The sequence below is a fragment of the Chamaea fasciata genome, unplaced genomic scaffold (assembly GCF_029207755.1).
Source record: "Chamaea fasciata isolate MVZ Bird 193981 ecotype frontalis unplaced genomic scaffold, bChaFas1.0.hap1 SCAF_42, whole genome shotgun sequence".
Taxonomy (NCBI): Eukaryota; Metazoa; Chordata; class Aves; order Passeriformes; family Sylviidae; genus Chamaea; species Chamaea fasciata.
In genome coordinates, this window is record NW_027094127.1 from 1,364,891 (window position 1) to 1,377,563 (window position 12,673).

Below are 12,673 nucleotides of genomic sequence, written 5' to 3' on the forward strand. Positions count from 1 at the left end.
ATGTCTTTATCCTTGGGGATTTTGATTCCGTTACAAACATTAGCAAAGATCAAGGGCATATTATTTCAGGGCCAAGTCTGTTTGGAAAGAAGTCAATTCAACAAATGTGGAAATCAGCTAAAGAATTGAAAACTGATGTGAGATATTCAATGGAATTCTCAGATCTTTTAGGAGTCTTCCCACACTTGACTTGGACCTTCAAGGAACTTCTTGTATCTTTTAAACCCAAACCTACTCTCTCCACTTATCCTCGTAGATCCACCTAGCCCTTCCTTTGCACATTTTGCCTTTGATACTCTTTCAGAATATCTTCTCCCCTTCCTACCATGCTTTTTTGGAGGCACAAAATGCTGCCTATTATCTACCTAGACCACCAAGAAAAGATGGAGAGCATTCTCCCCATTGCTTATTTTAGCGTCCCCTTCTGCCTTTCACGTTGTCTATTTTTACTGCCTCTGCCAGTAGGGAAGACTCAGACAGATGGCAAGTACTGGATTTTTAATGAGGAATGGATGTGTATGGCAAACCAAACCTCACCTCAGAGTCAGAGTGGCATCCAAGGAGATGTTCTTAAGAAAATCCTCCTCAATGAAAATTAAAGGAGGATGGTTTACCCATTTTCTAAAATTAAGGTGGTTTTTTACATCTATTCTTCATTGGCTGTTGAACTGATGCATCTCAAGTGAGAAAAGAAACAAAAAAGACAATTTGGCCATGCAGATGGAGTCGACAGTGGGAAAGAGAGACATGAGATGAGACTAGTTTCAAATTTCTTTCTTACCTACTTGTCCAAAGAGACAAAGCTCATGTTTTCACAGGTTAAGAGGCATGCTTGCACCTGTGCATCTGTGTATCTTCCTTCCTAATATTCTTTCAGTGACATTGCAGACTGCATTGTCTGAAGCTATTGTATTTCTAGAAGGTTTATGAAAAAGCCTTCTGAAGTTCTACTAAGCCAAGTACAAAGTCAGGCACTTGAGCCAAGGCAATCCCAAGCACAAATTACAGGCTGTGAGGAGACTAGATTAAGAGCAGCCCAAGAAGAAGGACTTAGGAGTGTTGGTGGATGAGAAGCCCAACATGTGAGCTCCCAGATTAGAAAGCCTCTGTCCTTGGCGGCAGCCAAAGAAATGGGACCAAAGCAGGTTGAGGGAAGGCATTCTGTCCTTCTACTATCCTCTCATGAAACCCCACTGGGTCCGTTTCTGGGCCCTTCAGAATAAGAAGGACATCACCTTGCTGAATCACGTCCAGAGCAGGTCATAGGGCCTGGTGCAGCTCTCCTGTGAGAAACGGTTGACAGGCGTTGTTCCGAATGGAGAAGAGAAGGCTCTGGAGAGATCTCAGAGTACCTTCCAGCAACTAAGAGTGCTATAAGAGAACTGGAGAGGGACTTTTGATGAGGGCATGGAGTGATAGGATAAGGAAGAATGTTTTCAAACTGAAAGAGGCCAGGGCATTATTAGATGTTTGAAAGAAATTCCTCTCTGTGAAGGTGGTGAAGCACCGGCACAGGTTGCTCAGAAAAGCTGTGGATGCCCCATCCTGGAAGTGCTCAAGGCCAACTTGCATGAGGTTTTAGGGAATCCGGTCTAGTGGAAAGGGTCCCTGCCCATGGCATGTGGGTCACACGGGGAGATCTTTAGGGTGTCTTCCAACTCAGACTGTCCAATGATCCCGTGAAGCAAAATCTTACTATCTGCTTGCCTTGCTTTGACTCCGTTCCTAACTGGCCTCTGCTGAACCCCACTGGCCCCTTTGTCTAACTATGCACAGCAGCTTTTGCTGTCATGGTAAACAGATGGTTTGATGAGCAAGGTCCTGCAATCATATCTAGCAGAGCAGACTGCACACACTCTTCCTCCCCTTCCTCTGTAGTTAAAATCAAGAATATAAAGGCCATTTGTTGTTGCTCTGAATAAAAAGCTCCATAATACTGAAACCATTTAGAGGTTATTTTGGGTACACAAAGATTTTACCATTATGTTTAGAGTTCCTCTAATTGTGTTAGAAACAATATGAAGTTCCAATTGAAATATGAAATGATATCTGCTGTATAAAAAACTGAAAGGAGTTACATCACAAGTCATGAGTTAGAAATCGAGCTGGTTGCAGAAATTTACAAACTCTAAAGGTACAACATGTGAAGGATAGAGGGCCCAAACCACCTTTCTGTCTACTGCCTGGAATTGGTTAATCAAAAAAGTTAATGTGAAACAAAGACATTTTCAAGAAAAGCTTGTAAGCTACAAGCAAAAAACAATTGCAAATCATATATTTAATTTAATCTTGACATTTGCAGTTAAGAGTGAATGACTTATTATGTGGTGATGGTTATGTGGTAATGCTCCTCACTCACTGAAAGCTGTATCTCCATCTCCTCCTTGCTGTTTTTGTAATGTCTTTTGAAACCTCTCTGGAAATCCTCCACCATCTTCCACATGAAGGTGAGGAGGGCATCGTTGTAGGAGTTCTTGGCAAACTGCAGGTTCCAGAACACCAGGCTGCTCAAGTTGTTGGTGTATAGCTTCATCAGGACCCCTGGGGTGAGGGAGTTCCGCAGATTCAAGCCGTTCTCCAGGAAGAGCCAGACAAATTTGGGCCTGTCTTTCACCAGGGCTGTGAACGTCACATCCTGAAGGTCAGCAGCCTAGGAAGAACTGGAAAAGCAAATGTGAGGGATCACATGTGAGACATGTAAATTTCATCTATGGCCTGATACACAATCACTGTCACACTTTCATCAGAATCAGGCCGGGGGCTTTTTCTGTGCACAATTGCCTTGGCTAGATGGCCCAGAGCATTTCTGGCATGGGCAGATCACCTTTCTAACCAGTGATGATAGAATGGATGGATCATCAGCGAATGATGGAGCTGGCTCTATGGATTATCCTGACTGAATGAGTTGGAAAGGACCCACAAGGATCATGGAGTCCAGCCCCCGGCCCTGCACAGACACCCCAACAATGCCACCCTATGCATCCCTGAGAGTGTTGCTCAAATGCTCCTTGGGCTGTGGCAGCCTTGGGGCCGTGCCCATTCCCTGGGGAGCCTGGGCAGCGCCCTGTACCCTCTGGGAGAAGAACCTTTCCCTGGTCTCCAGCCTGAGCCTCCCCTGGCACAGCTCCAGCCATTCCCTGGGGTCCTGTCCCTGTAACAGTAGAGATGGGAGCTGCCCCTTGTGAGGAAGCAGCAGCTGCCAAGGAGGTCTGACCTCCTCTTCTCCAGGCTGAACGGAATGTGACGATCAGTGCGGGAGCAATAGACACTCTCTTGACACAGAGGCCCAGGTGCTGAGACAGTGGCTCCTGCTGGGATGTGTCCCTCCCCACAGCTCCCAGCACTCCCTCAGAAGGGGGCTGCACCTGCCAGTTTCGGTCATTGGTGAAGATCTCGTCGCTGGCCAGGTCCAGCTCGTTCCATTCCAGCAGCAGCTTCAGCTGCCCGTTCCAGTTCTCCCTGTCGTGCTCCTTGGTGCTGAAAGCTGCAGGCGAGGAACAATCTCTGAGTAACAACCAGGCACATTTATCATCGCTGCTTCTCACACTGCCAGGACAAGACTTCTTCCAAGTGGCTTTTTCCCCAGACTCATGCACATCTTCCTGACTGGGGGCTGGAGGCTGCTGGAGGCTCAGGGATGTATTTATGGTCCAGGACCACTTCCTAACCAAGATCAGCACAAGGCTTTCTTCAGGCTGCTCAGAGTCCTGCACCCTCTACACCAGGGAGATTCTGCAGGATTCCCAAGTGGGGCCCTACCAGCATCCCCAAGACTCTCCAAAATGCCTTCCCAGTTACCTGGTTTGGATCTTTCCCACGCTCAGAGATCCCATACTGCTGTTGTAGCCTGCCCACACCCCTTCAGCAGAAGAAGACAGGCTCCAAATTGAGGCAGGAGCTTAGCTCTAGGGAGATGGCACTGCTCTAAGGAAACCTCCTCTAGGGAATAAATAGCCATCCCATTTCCATTTATTATTAAATTCCCAAACAAACCCAGAAAAACAATTATTTGCCTTTGTACAGAGCAAAGGAAATGGCATTGCTCAAAATTTCATTGCCACCTTCTTCTATTTTGATCACTGTCAGTAAATGAGGGCTTTCAAGGATGTCTTTGATCTACAAAAGAATAGAAAAATTACCTTTCAAAGCTATCAAGGCAGTTTAGTAGCAGATCTCCTAGATCCTTTAACAAAGAAATTTACCACCGCATCGTAGCAAAGTTGCTTCTCATCAGTCCTGGGTTTTAACAAATTTAAACAAGCCTAAATGGAAGTAGATAATGAGTTAGATTTTAAAGTCACTACGAGACAACATTAATTATCCTCTGAACATACAGCAAAGAACTATGATTCCCCTATGCAGAATATCTTGAACACCAAGATATCGTCTCAGTAATTAGAAGCAGCAACACATTTGCCTTACGGTCATCCACTGAATGTCACTTTGCAAAGCAGAAGACCACACAGAGGCAAAATAAAGGCCTTACTTTGGATTCAAACATTTTCCTAGGAAGGCATGAGAAGAACCTAATTCTCTTAAGGAATCAAAGCTCTCCAGGAATGAAAGCCCACTCAGTGTTACAAAAGAAGCCCAAACAAATGAGTAGATTGCAAAAGGGCTAATCCTCCCCCTGCTCCAGATATGGAAGTGGCCAAAAAAGTAGAGCTCTCCCCTCTTCTTCTCTGCAGGAGAAGCAGGATGACTAAGAGGAAAAGTCCCAGCTATTCCTTCAGTCCTCCATCACCAAAGCTGTGCCATAGCACAGGTGCTGCCTTCAAAGTGACCCCAGTTCCAGCCTAGACCTCTCACCTTCCAGACAACTCCTTCCCCAACACGCCCAGCAACAGCAACCCCAGCTCAACACCCTGCCAAGACCCGCAGCTGTCCCCATGCCTGCGCAGAGCTTTCCCACCCCCTGGTTCCCTGCATGTGCCGTGGCATGGCCCTCAGGAGGATGTGCTCCAAGGCCTTCCCCGCTAGCAAGCTCAGGCTGCCAGGCCTACGGTTCCTGGATCATCCTTCCCACCCACCCTTCCCGTGCACGGCTGGTCCATTTGCGCTCAGCTCCGACTTGGCCGCTTCAGCAGGACTGCTGCTAAAGGATGGAGAGCAGCCCGGCAAACTCCTTCTCCAGCTCCCTCTTTACTCTCGGGGCCGGTAGAACATGCCACAGGAAAGCAAGCAGTGCCAAAAGACTTGGGCCAGCATCAGGCACATTGAGGAATGAAACAAGGCCTTTGTTCGATGGAAGGAAGCACAAGCAATTGACAGAAGTGAAGAGGACTTAGCACAGATATCCAGAAGTCCTTAGCACCAGTTAACATCAGAAAAACCTGGAAGCCTAACTTGACATGAGAGTGACTTGACAAAAAGCTTGAGACACAGCCTTCGGGAAGACCTAAGGGCAGCTACAGAATCAGCCCTGTGCAGGGAAGGCATGAGGAAGATGGGCTGCTTTGGTGCGCTGAGACTCCTCCTGGCCAGCAGGTGGACATTAGCTTCAGGCCTAGGATTCTGACGCAAAGTGTTTCCTTCTAACCCCCTGCCTATGGAATCACCTCAGCAGTCTAAAGACGGAAGGGATTTTTGATAGAATTCCTACAGAAACCCACTGAAATTTGGACGTGGCGAAGAAGCCTTGTGCTGGGGTGCAGAGCCCTAACCTCCTGCCAATAAAAGAGCTCTTGGTGGACAATGCATTTGTCTGCTGATTTCATTGAATTCTAGAGACCTCTCAGGACTGCTCTATCCTGAGGGAAGGCCCTTGGCCTTGAGCTGTAGGCACCCGCGCAAGCTTCAGATCAGCTCCCTCAGCTTCCAGGACCTCTCTTGGCCGGCATCCTGACGGGGAGGCAGGACCGCTGCCAGGCACTGCTGGGACCCAGCAGGACAGGACCGGCTGTCTCGTGTCCACGTAGCACCCCCTGACACAGCCAGGGTCATCCCGAAAGCAGACAAGGCTCACGTGTCAGCGGAGAGGGGCAAGGAGCGCTGGGCTCCTCTCAGGGTGTCTCAGCTGGGCCTGCTCCACAAGACGCCCCCATTTGAAGGCCTGCTAATGCCCAGCTGCCAGAAATGCCTGCCTTGTTCTCTCCAAGATGCAGAGGAAGAGGCAGGGAGCAGGGCGCCTTGGGAGGCAAAGCTTCCAAGCCTTTCCTGAGGCCACGCACACACCAAGAGCAGCCAAGACTCTCCCTGCTGCCTGGCCCACACAGCCCAGCTCGGTGCTGGCCCTCTGGGCCGCAGCAGCCTCCAGCAAGCAAGAGGCAAATGCATATTGCCAAGAGTTGAAGCACAGCAGACAGGTAAGATGTGAGACGTGTGTGCTGGAAGGCCTTTGAATTCACAGCTCTCCAAGACAGCTTTGGGGCTGGCAGCTGGACAGAGATGCTCCTGCTCACACCTGTGTCCAAAGGGGGGGAACACACCCTGCTGCAGGTGCTTGCCTTGGTCTCTGCAGGTCCAGCTGGATTCCAAACCTGCTCTTCACAGCCTTCTCCCTTCCCTTGTCCGTCTGCCAAGGGCAACAGGCCTCAAGGACTGAAAGGACCACAGAGAGCCAAACGGGGACAGTTGTTCCTACGTCACTGGGAGCTCCTAGGAAAGCGCTTTCCTTCAGCAGCAAGGCCCTTTCCCCCAGAGGCCTTTCCCCAGATTGGAAGCTTTCCTGGGGAATGCCAAGACACTCTTAAGAAACCCTGGCAAGGCTGAATTTCTTTCTGGTCCTTTCTGGACAGGCGCTCCAGCTCTAGCTGGCATTTCCCCCAGTGTGATTCCAGCTGGAGCTTGACACATGCAGCCCCAGGCCCTCTACAAACACAAGCTGCCCGCTGCCTCCACTCCTGCCTGCGCTCACAGCAGCAAAAGCAGGCTCTTCCCGGCCAGAGACCAGAGCCCTGATCCCGCAGGACGCTCTCGCCAGCACCTTCTAGGACTCTCCACTGTGCACGCAGCACTTTTCCTGCCCGCTCTCCACAGCCTTTGGAAGACAGAGCACAACCTGGCTGGCGCTGCCATCAGCACACTGCAAACACGGGCAGAGGAAGGAGAAGCAGGGGCTGCTTTGCGGCCATGCCCAGGAGAGACTGGAAGGCTGCCCTCCCTCTGCTCTCACTCGCTTGGCTTTCTGGCAGCCTCTGAGGCAGGGGCTGCGATTCCTCAGCTCTGGGCACCAGAACCGCAGCCGGGATCCCGGCACTGCCTGACGGCGCTGGGGCCATGGGCTGGGTCACGCGTCCGAGTCTCGGCCACCGTGCTGCTGCTGCTGCTGCTTCACTTGCCCTTAGGCACACCCCAAGCTCCCTGTTAAGGCCTGATGGTCTCTGTTTCTGCCATCTCCCCGACCCTGTGCAGGGATGGAGCACTGCTGTGCTTTCAGCAAGCTATTCTTGAAAGCTTCCAGCATTCCAAGCTCCTTTGCCCTCTGTAGATGCTTGCCATGGAATCCCTCACAGCTGGCTTCAGAGCGTCCTCAGGTTGGCTCTCCCAAAATCCGGGAGCTTCAGGCTGCTCAGTAGGACCTTAAACTGCACAGTGTTGTGGAACTGGACCTTCAGCACAGGCACCTTTCCAGCCTGACGCGGCCTCGCTCCTCTGTGTCTCTGCACAAAAGACGGCGCGCAAGAGGACGGCAGCAGGGGCCTGTGTGTGCCAGGGCTCAGATTTTACACCGTTTCAGCTGCACAGAGACGCAGGTGAAGTGAAGAAGCCAAAGTGTTTATTAATTCAAGGCCAAGCAAAGGGATGAGCTGGGAAGGAATAAGGGGGGATGGGCAGGGTCTGAGGGCTGGAGGGAGGGAGCTAAGTACAAAGAGCGAGAGGTGTGAAGCCAGGAGAATTGTGCTCAGCCTCAGCTGTGCGTGGAGCTCCAGCAGCACTGAGAGATGGTGTCCTCTTCAGTGTCTCCTGGTGTGTTCTTGGGACACCGGTTTGCTGGATTCAGAAGACGTCCCCAGTTGTTTCGCTTTCTGGGGAAAGCGGGCTTCATTTTGCAGGTTCAGAGCATGACAAGCTGTTGTCTTGCCTCTGGGTTTGAAGGGCTGCAAGAGAGAAGAATAGAGACATGGTCAGAGGCTGGATCTGTGGGAATCCTAGGAGATCTTCCTGCCAGGGCCATCCCATCCAGCCCTCGTCCACACAGGGAGCAGAGGCCTCCAGAGCCGGGGATTGCAGCTGTCTGCCCGGGCAGTGCAGCTTCCCCCGCCAGAGCCGCTGACGGCCCGCTGCCCTCACTCACCCTGACTGAGAAGGTGAAGCTGTCCTGGCTGCCCCCTCAGAGAGCGTGTCACGGCCCCAGCGGCACGGCTCCCTGCCAGCGCCGCTGCCAGCCCTGTGGCCACACGGCCTCCTGCCCCGGCAGGGCTCAGCCCGGGCCCTTGCCGCCTGCTGCCGCCCCAGGGCACGGCTGCCAGAGGGCGGCAGCAGCCCCGAGGGCAGGCGGGGCTCCACGGCGCCGGGCCCGGATGCCGCTGCAGCCGGGGCAGCAGCAGCCGGGGCCGGGGCCGAGCTGCGGCGGGCCGGGGAGGGAGCCCGGGCTCGTGGCTCACCCATGAACCGCATGGCTGCCTCTGGCAGGGACTCCTGTGGGTTCTCCAGGTAGGGCAGGGCCCGGCGCAGGTGCTCGGCTGCTCGGATCCTGTCGTCTGCCAGCTGGAGAGAGCGGCAGGAGGGAAGGGTTGGCGCGGGCTCAGCCCCTGGGCCGGGCTCTGGCCGCGCCCAGCCCCGGCCTCCCCTGCCCGCACGGCCCTGAGGCCCGGCCAGCAGCCGCTGGCGCCGGGCTCTGGAGGGGGCAGAGGGCCGGCTGCTGCCCGGGGAGCCGCGGTGCCGCCCCGTGCCCGCAGCCCCGCTGGGCCGGGACTCCACGGGCACCCGGCTCGGGGCCGCAGGAGCCTGGAGAAGAGCCCGCGGGGCCCAGGGAAGGCAGCGGCGTGTGGGGCGCAGGCTGGAGCCCCCGGGTGCAGCACTGGGCAGGGGCCACGGCTGCCAGCCCCGCGGCCACGGATCTTCTCCAGGCTGAGGCTGCCACTTCTCCAAGCCATCCTTACCTTGCAGTCATTGATAGTCAAGGGATGTTCCTTTGTCAGTAGCTCCTCAAGATCCCTCCTCTTCAGGAACTTGGCCGCACAATGCAGGGTTTCCCGAGAGGCCTGAAGAGCAGCAGAAATGCAGAGATGGCACCACAGCCCAGGGCACAAGGACCCGCATCCCTGTGCCATGGCCTGGAGGAGGACGCAGCCTCCTCCTCCTCCTGCAGCAGGGCAGGAGGCAGCTGAGCCCCCGTCCCAAGGATGCACAAAACCTCACATTTGCCACACGCCGGTTCTCATCATGGCAGTAGAATAAAAGTAGGTACAGGCTCTTGTTGACAGTTGCCTTCAGGGGCTTTTTTCCCTCCTTCACTACCAACTCCATCACCTTACAGAAGAGGTCAATGGAGAGCAGTTGCATGTAGCTATTTTCCTAGAGGAAAGGAAAAAACCTAAGCATCAATTACTCCAGGCCCACCTAGGCAAAGGCCTGAAAATGCAGACAGCACAAGGTTTCTGGGCAGCACCCAATGCCTGTGGCTCGGGTTGCAGAACCTTACATTGTTAAAGAGCGCCAGCAGTGCCTCAGCCAGCTTTGGGGCGGTGGTGCTGGATACCAGGATGTCTTCGCTCTCCAGCATATTAGTAAAGACACGGAGGGTCAGGGCAACCACCACTCCATCTTCATCAGCCAGCAGATCCACAAAGCTTTCAGACAGGCAGCACATTCTTCTGGCCTGTGTGGAACACAAGGCTGCGCTGTGAAGCCGTGAACAGCTGCACCAGCGACAGCGCCCTGGCACTGCAAGCCCAGCCTGCTGCCGCAGGGCCCAGACACCAAAGGCCTGTCCCAAAGCACTCGGGCAGCTGAGGCAGGAGAGCTGGGAGCAGCTGCCTCAGCTCCTGAAGCCCAGCCAGGCCATTGGGCTGCTCTCCCCAGTGCAGCTTCAGCTGCTGGCCCCTTCTCACCATCAGGGGATCCTTGCTGAGCACCAGCAGGCCTTTGAGCGCCAGGCGACACCTCTTCCTGCACTCGATCCGCAGGTACCTGGACACGACCCTCAGGACCCAGCCACCACATTTAGTCCAGTCCAGGCACTCCAGAACCTGAAAGGCACAGGGCAGTGGTACAGGGTCCGGCTGGCAGGAGCCCAGAACTGCCCAGGGCCAGCCCCAGGCAGCAGCAGCACAGGGCGCTGGTGCCATCCCAGGAGGCTAGGGATGCGGCTGCGAGAGGGCAGAGAGCTGGGAGGCAGCTCAGCCAGGCAGCGCTGCTCTTCAGGCTCACCTCCACAAGGAATGCCAGGAAAGGCAGATCGCAGCCTGGCTTCTCAATGCTGAGCAGTCGGAGCATGCGGGTTGCGATGCAGGAAGAGAAAGGGATCAAGACATGGCGCATCTCCCTGTCAGGGGCAAAAAGGAAGAAAGAGCCTGAGTAGGGGGGGGCACACTTTTCTCAGGACTGACTCCCAGAGGTGCAGTCTTTCCCCAGCATCCCTGGAGGGGACGTGGGTGCTTTGGGAGGTGGCCACTCCTGTGCACCCTCGTCTCCCAGCCTTTTCCAGTCTGCTCGGCCGTCCCTAAAGAGACGAGGCCCTCTGGCCACTGACCACAGGGACTGTGTGGGGCAGCCCGGGCACAGGGCACCAATTCCAGGGACAGCAGGGAGCAGGGGGTCTCACCTGGCCAGCAGAGCCACAGCATAGTACTGGGTATGAGCACAGAGCATGGTGTCCCAGCCATGCTTGGACTCCACAGCCATCACCTCATTCTCACACTGCAGCCGGCAGAGCAGGGTCTTCATGACCTGCACTGCAAACCTGTGTGCAGAGCAAAGCCCGGGTCACATTGGGAGCACTGGCACTGGCCACAAAGACATGGGAAGGACGGGAGGACGGAGACCTGTTGGGGTCGCTGGGAAGGTGGTGTTCCTCTCGGCACGCTCTCCAGAAGTGATCGACTTCCTGTGGTGGCATCTGCTGTGTGGTGACGACAACATGGAAAAGCAGAGCCACAAAGAGGCGGGAGGAAAAAAGGATCATTGCCTCGTGGCACTCAGGCACCTGGACAATCACCCACACCACCAGAGTTGCCTGCAAAAGAAGTTGCCAAGGAGAGCGCTCAGTGCGAGGTGTCCATGTGGCAGGGCCCCAGGGGAGACGCAGGGGGAGTAGCGGGCCTGGTGCCCCCTGAGCCTGCCCTTAGGCCAGGTTTCAGCCCAGGGCCTGAGGCAGGGAGAGGATGGAGAGCTGCTGGAGAGGCGACCTGGGGGTGAGCAAATGCCAGAAACTCACAGCCAGAGCAAAGACGCCATCGTTGTCCCCATCCGAGGTGAATGTGCTGTGCAGAGGCCAATCCTCCATCACACAGAGCAGTGTTGGCAGAACCTTCTCCACTGTGAGACTCGATGAGCCTATGCTTCTCCAGATCATTGCAGCAGCTCTGTGGGATCAGAGCTCTGTGTCAGGGACATCTCAGCAACACTACCATGCCCTGTGCGGCTCTGGGGGCCGGGTGACAGAGCCCCGGTGCCCTGAAGGGCAGGGAGGGAGCACGGCAGCAGGCTCGGGAAACAGAGGGGCCTGAGGGTCCCGGACCTGTCTGCCGCTCTGGCAGAGCCCATTGCACAGGCCGTGCAGGGCCATGGTCCTAAAGGCCGAGGAGGCCTGAGCTCTCCAGGCAGGTGGGCCCATACCTGTCACATGTTGGGGCACAGCGCAGGAGGGTCAGCACCACGTCAGCTGGGTGTTCTTCAGCCAGCCTCACGATGTTCATGGGCAGCCTGGTATCCACATTTCCATGCGATGCAAGATTCTGGTGCATCTTCTTTACAATGGCTGGCACCTGGAAAGGGCATGGGGAAGACTTGGGCCGCTGTCTAGGAGAGCAACTTCATCAGCTTCCCCCAAGAATCGCTTCCCTTCCTGCCACGCTGTGCCGGCCTCAAAGGCTGAGGGGGCCCAGTGGCCGTGGCTGGAGATGACACACAATCCTGGGAAGCCTCTAGCCCCGGCCCCAGGCTGTTTACCTGCTGCTCAGAAGGAATACCACTCTTCTGGATAAAATCCACAGCGGGAGCAGGAATGGCAGTGGGAGTGGCCGTGGCGCCAGTATCTCTGATGCCCTGAGTCTCTCCAGTGTCAGCCGTTTGGAGGGCCACATCCTCAGCCACTGCCTTGTCAGCCTTTGTCCTTTGATTATTCAATGCAGCGTCAAAATTTTCTAATGGCTCAGCCAAATCCGTGTTGACATCAGGCTCTGCCCTGGCCTCCGTCGTCCCACAGTCAGGCTCAGCTGAGCCCTCAGCTGCCGTGCTGCTGGTGTTTCTACGCCGTATGCGCAGGAATTCTCGGATCATCTGCAGGAGAACAAAGGACAGGGAAGAGAGACGTGTTCCATGGAGTGCTCCAAGCGCGGTGCTCGGCTGAGCAGTGACAGCAGGCCCAGCCCAGGCGGGGATGGCTGCAGGTACCTTCAGTGTCCTGCGGAAGCTTCCACCGGCAGGCCTCTGCTCTTGTGTGCCGTCCGTGGCTGCATCTGGCAAAGAGCGAGAGCAGCCAGAGCTGAGGGGCTGCGGGAGAGGCCGGAGAACACAGCCCAGCCCTGCCCTCCCCAGGCTGCGATAGGGACGGGATGGGATGGGGCCA

General features: G+C 55.0%; 1 protein-coding gene across 1 annotated transcript; it reads right to left on the reverse strand.

Moving 5' to 3' along the window:
• Nucleotides 1–2,320: 2,320 nt before the first annotated feature.
• LOC136303902 (transient receptor potential cation channel subfamily M member 8-like) lies at nucleotides 2,321–11,671 on the reverse strand. The gene is made up of 5 exons (XM_066207602.1): nucleotides 11,624–11,671; nucleotides 9,045–9,146; nucleotides 8,555–8,649; nucleotides 3,366–3,504; nucleotides 2,321–2,650 (listed from the first exon to the last, which is right to left on the reverse strand). Exons 1-5 carry the CDS (start codon nucleotides 11,669–11,671, stop codon nucleotides 2,321–2,323), a joined length of 714 nt encoding a protein of 237 aa, XP_066063699.1.
• Nucleotides 11,672–12,673: the final 1,002 nt, after the last annotated feature.

What these genes read in the sequence shown, in the direction of transcription:
- LOC136303902 (XM_066207602.1), bottom strand. Translation starts at nt 11,671, where the DNA reads ATGGCCCTGCACGGCCTGTGCAATGGGCTCTGCCAGAGCGGCAGACAG. An exon ending in TCTGCCAGAGCGGCAGACAG is followed by an intron (nt 9,147 to 11,623) that starts GTCCGGGACCCT and finishes GCTGCTCTTCAG; the next exon opens with GCCTCTCGGGAAACCCTGCA. An exon ending in CCAATGACCGAAACTGGCAG is followed by an intron (nt 2,651 to 3,365) that starts GTGCAGCCCCCT and finishes AGTTCTTCCTAG; the next exon opens with GCTGCTGACCTTCAGGATGT.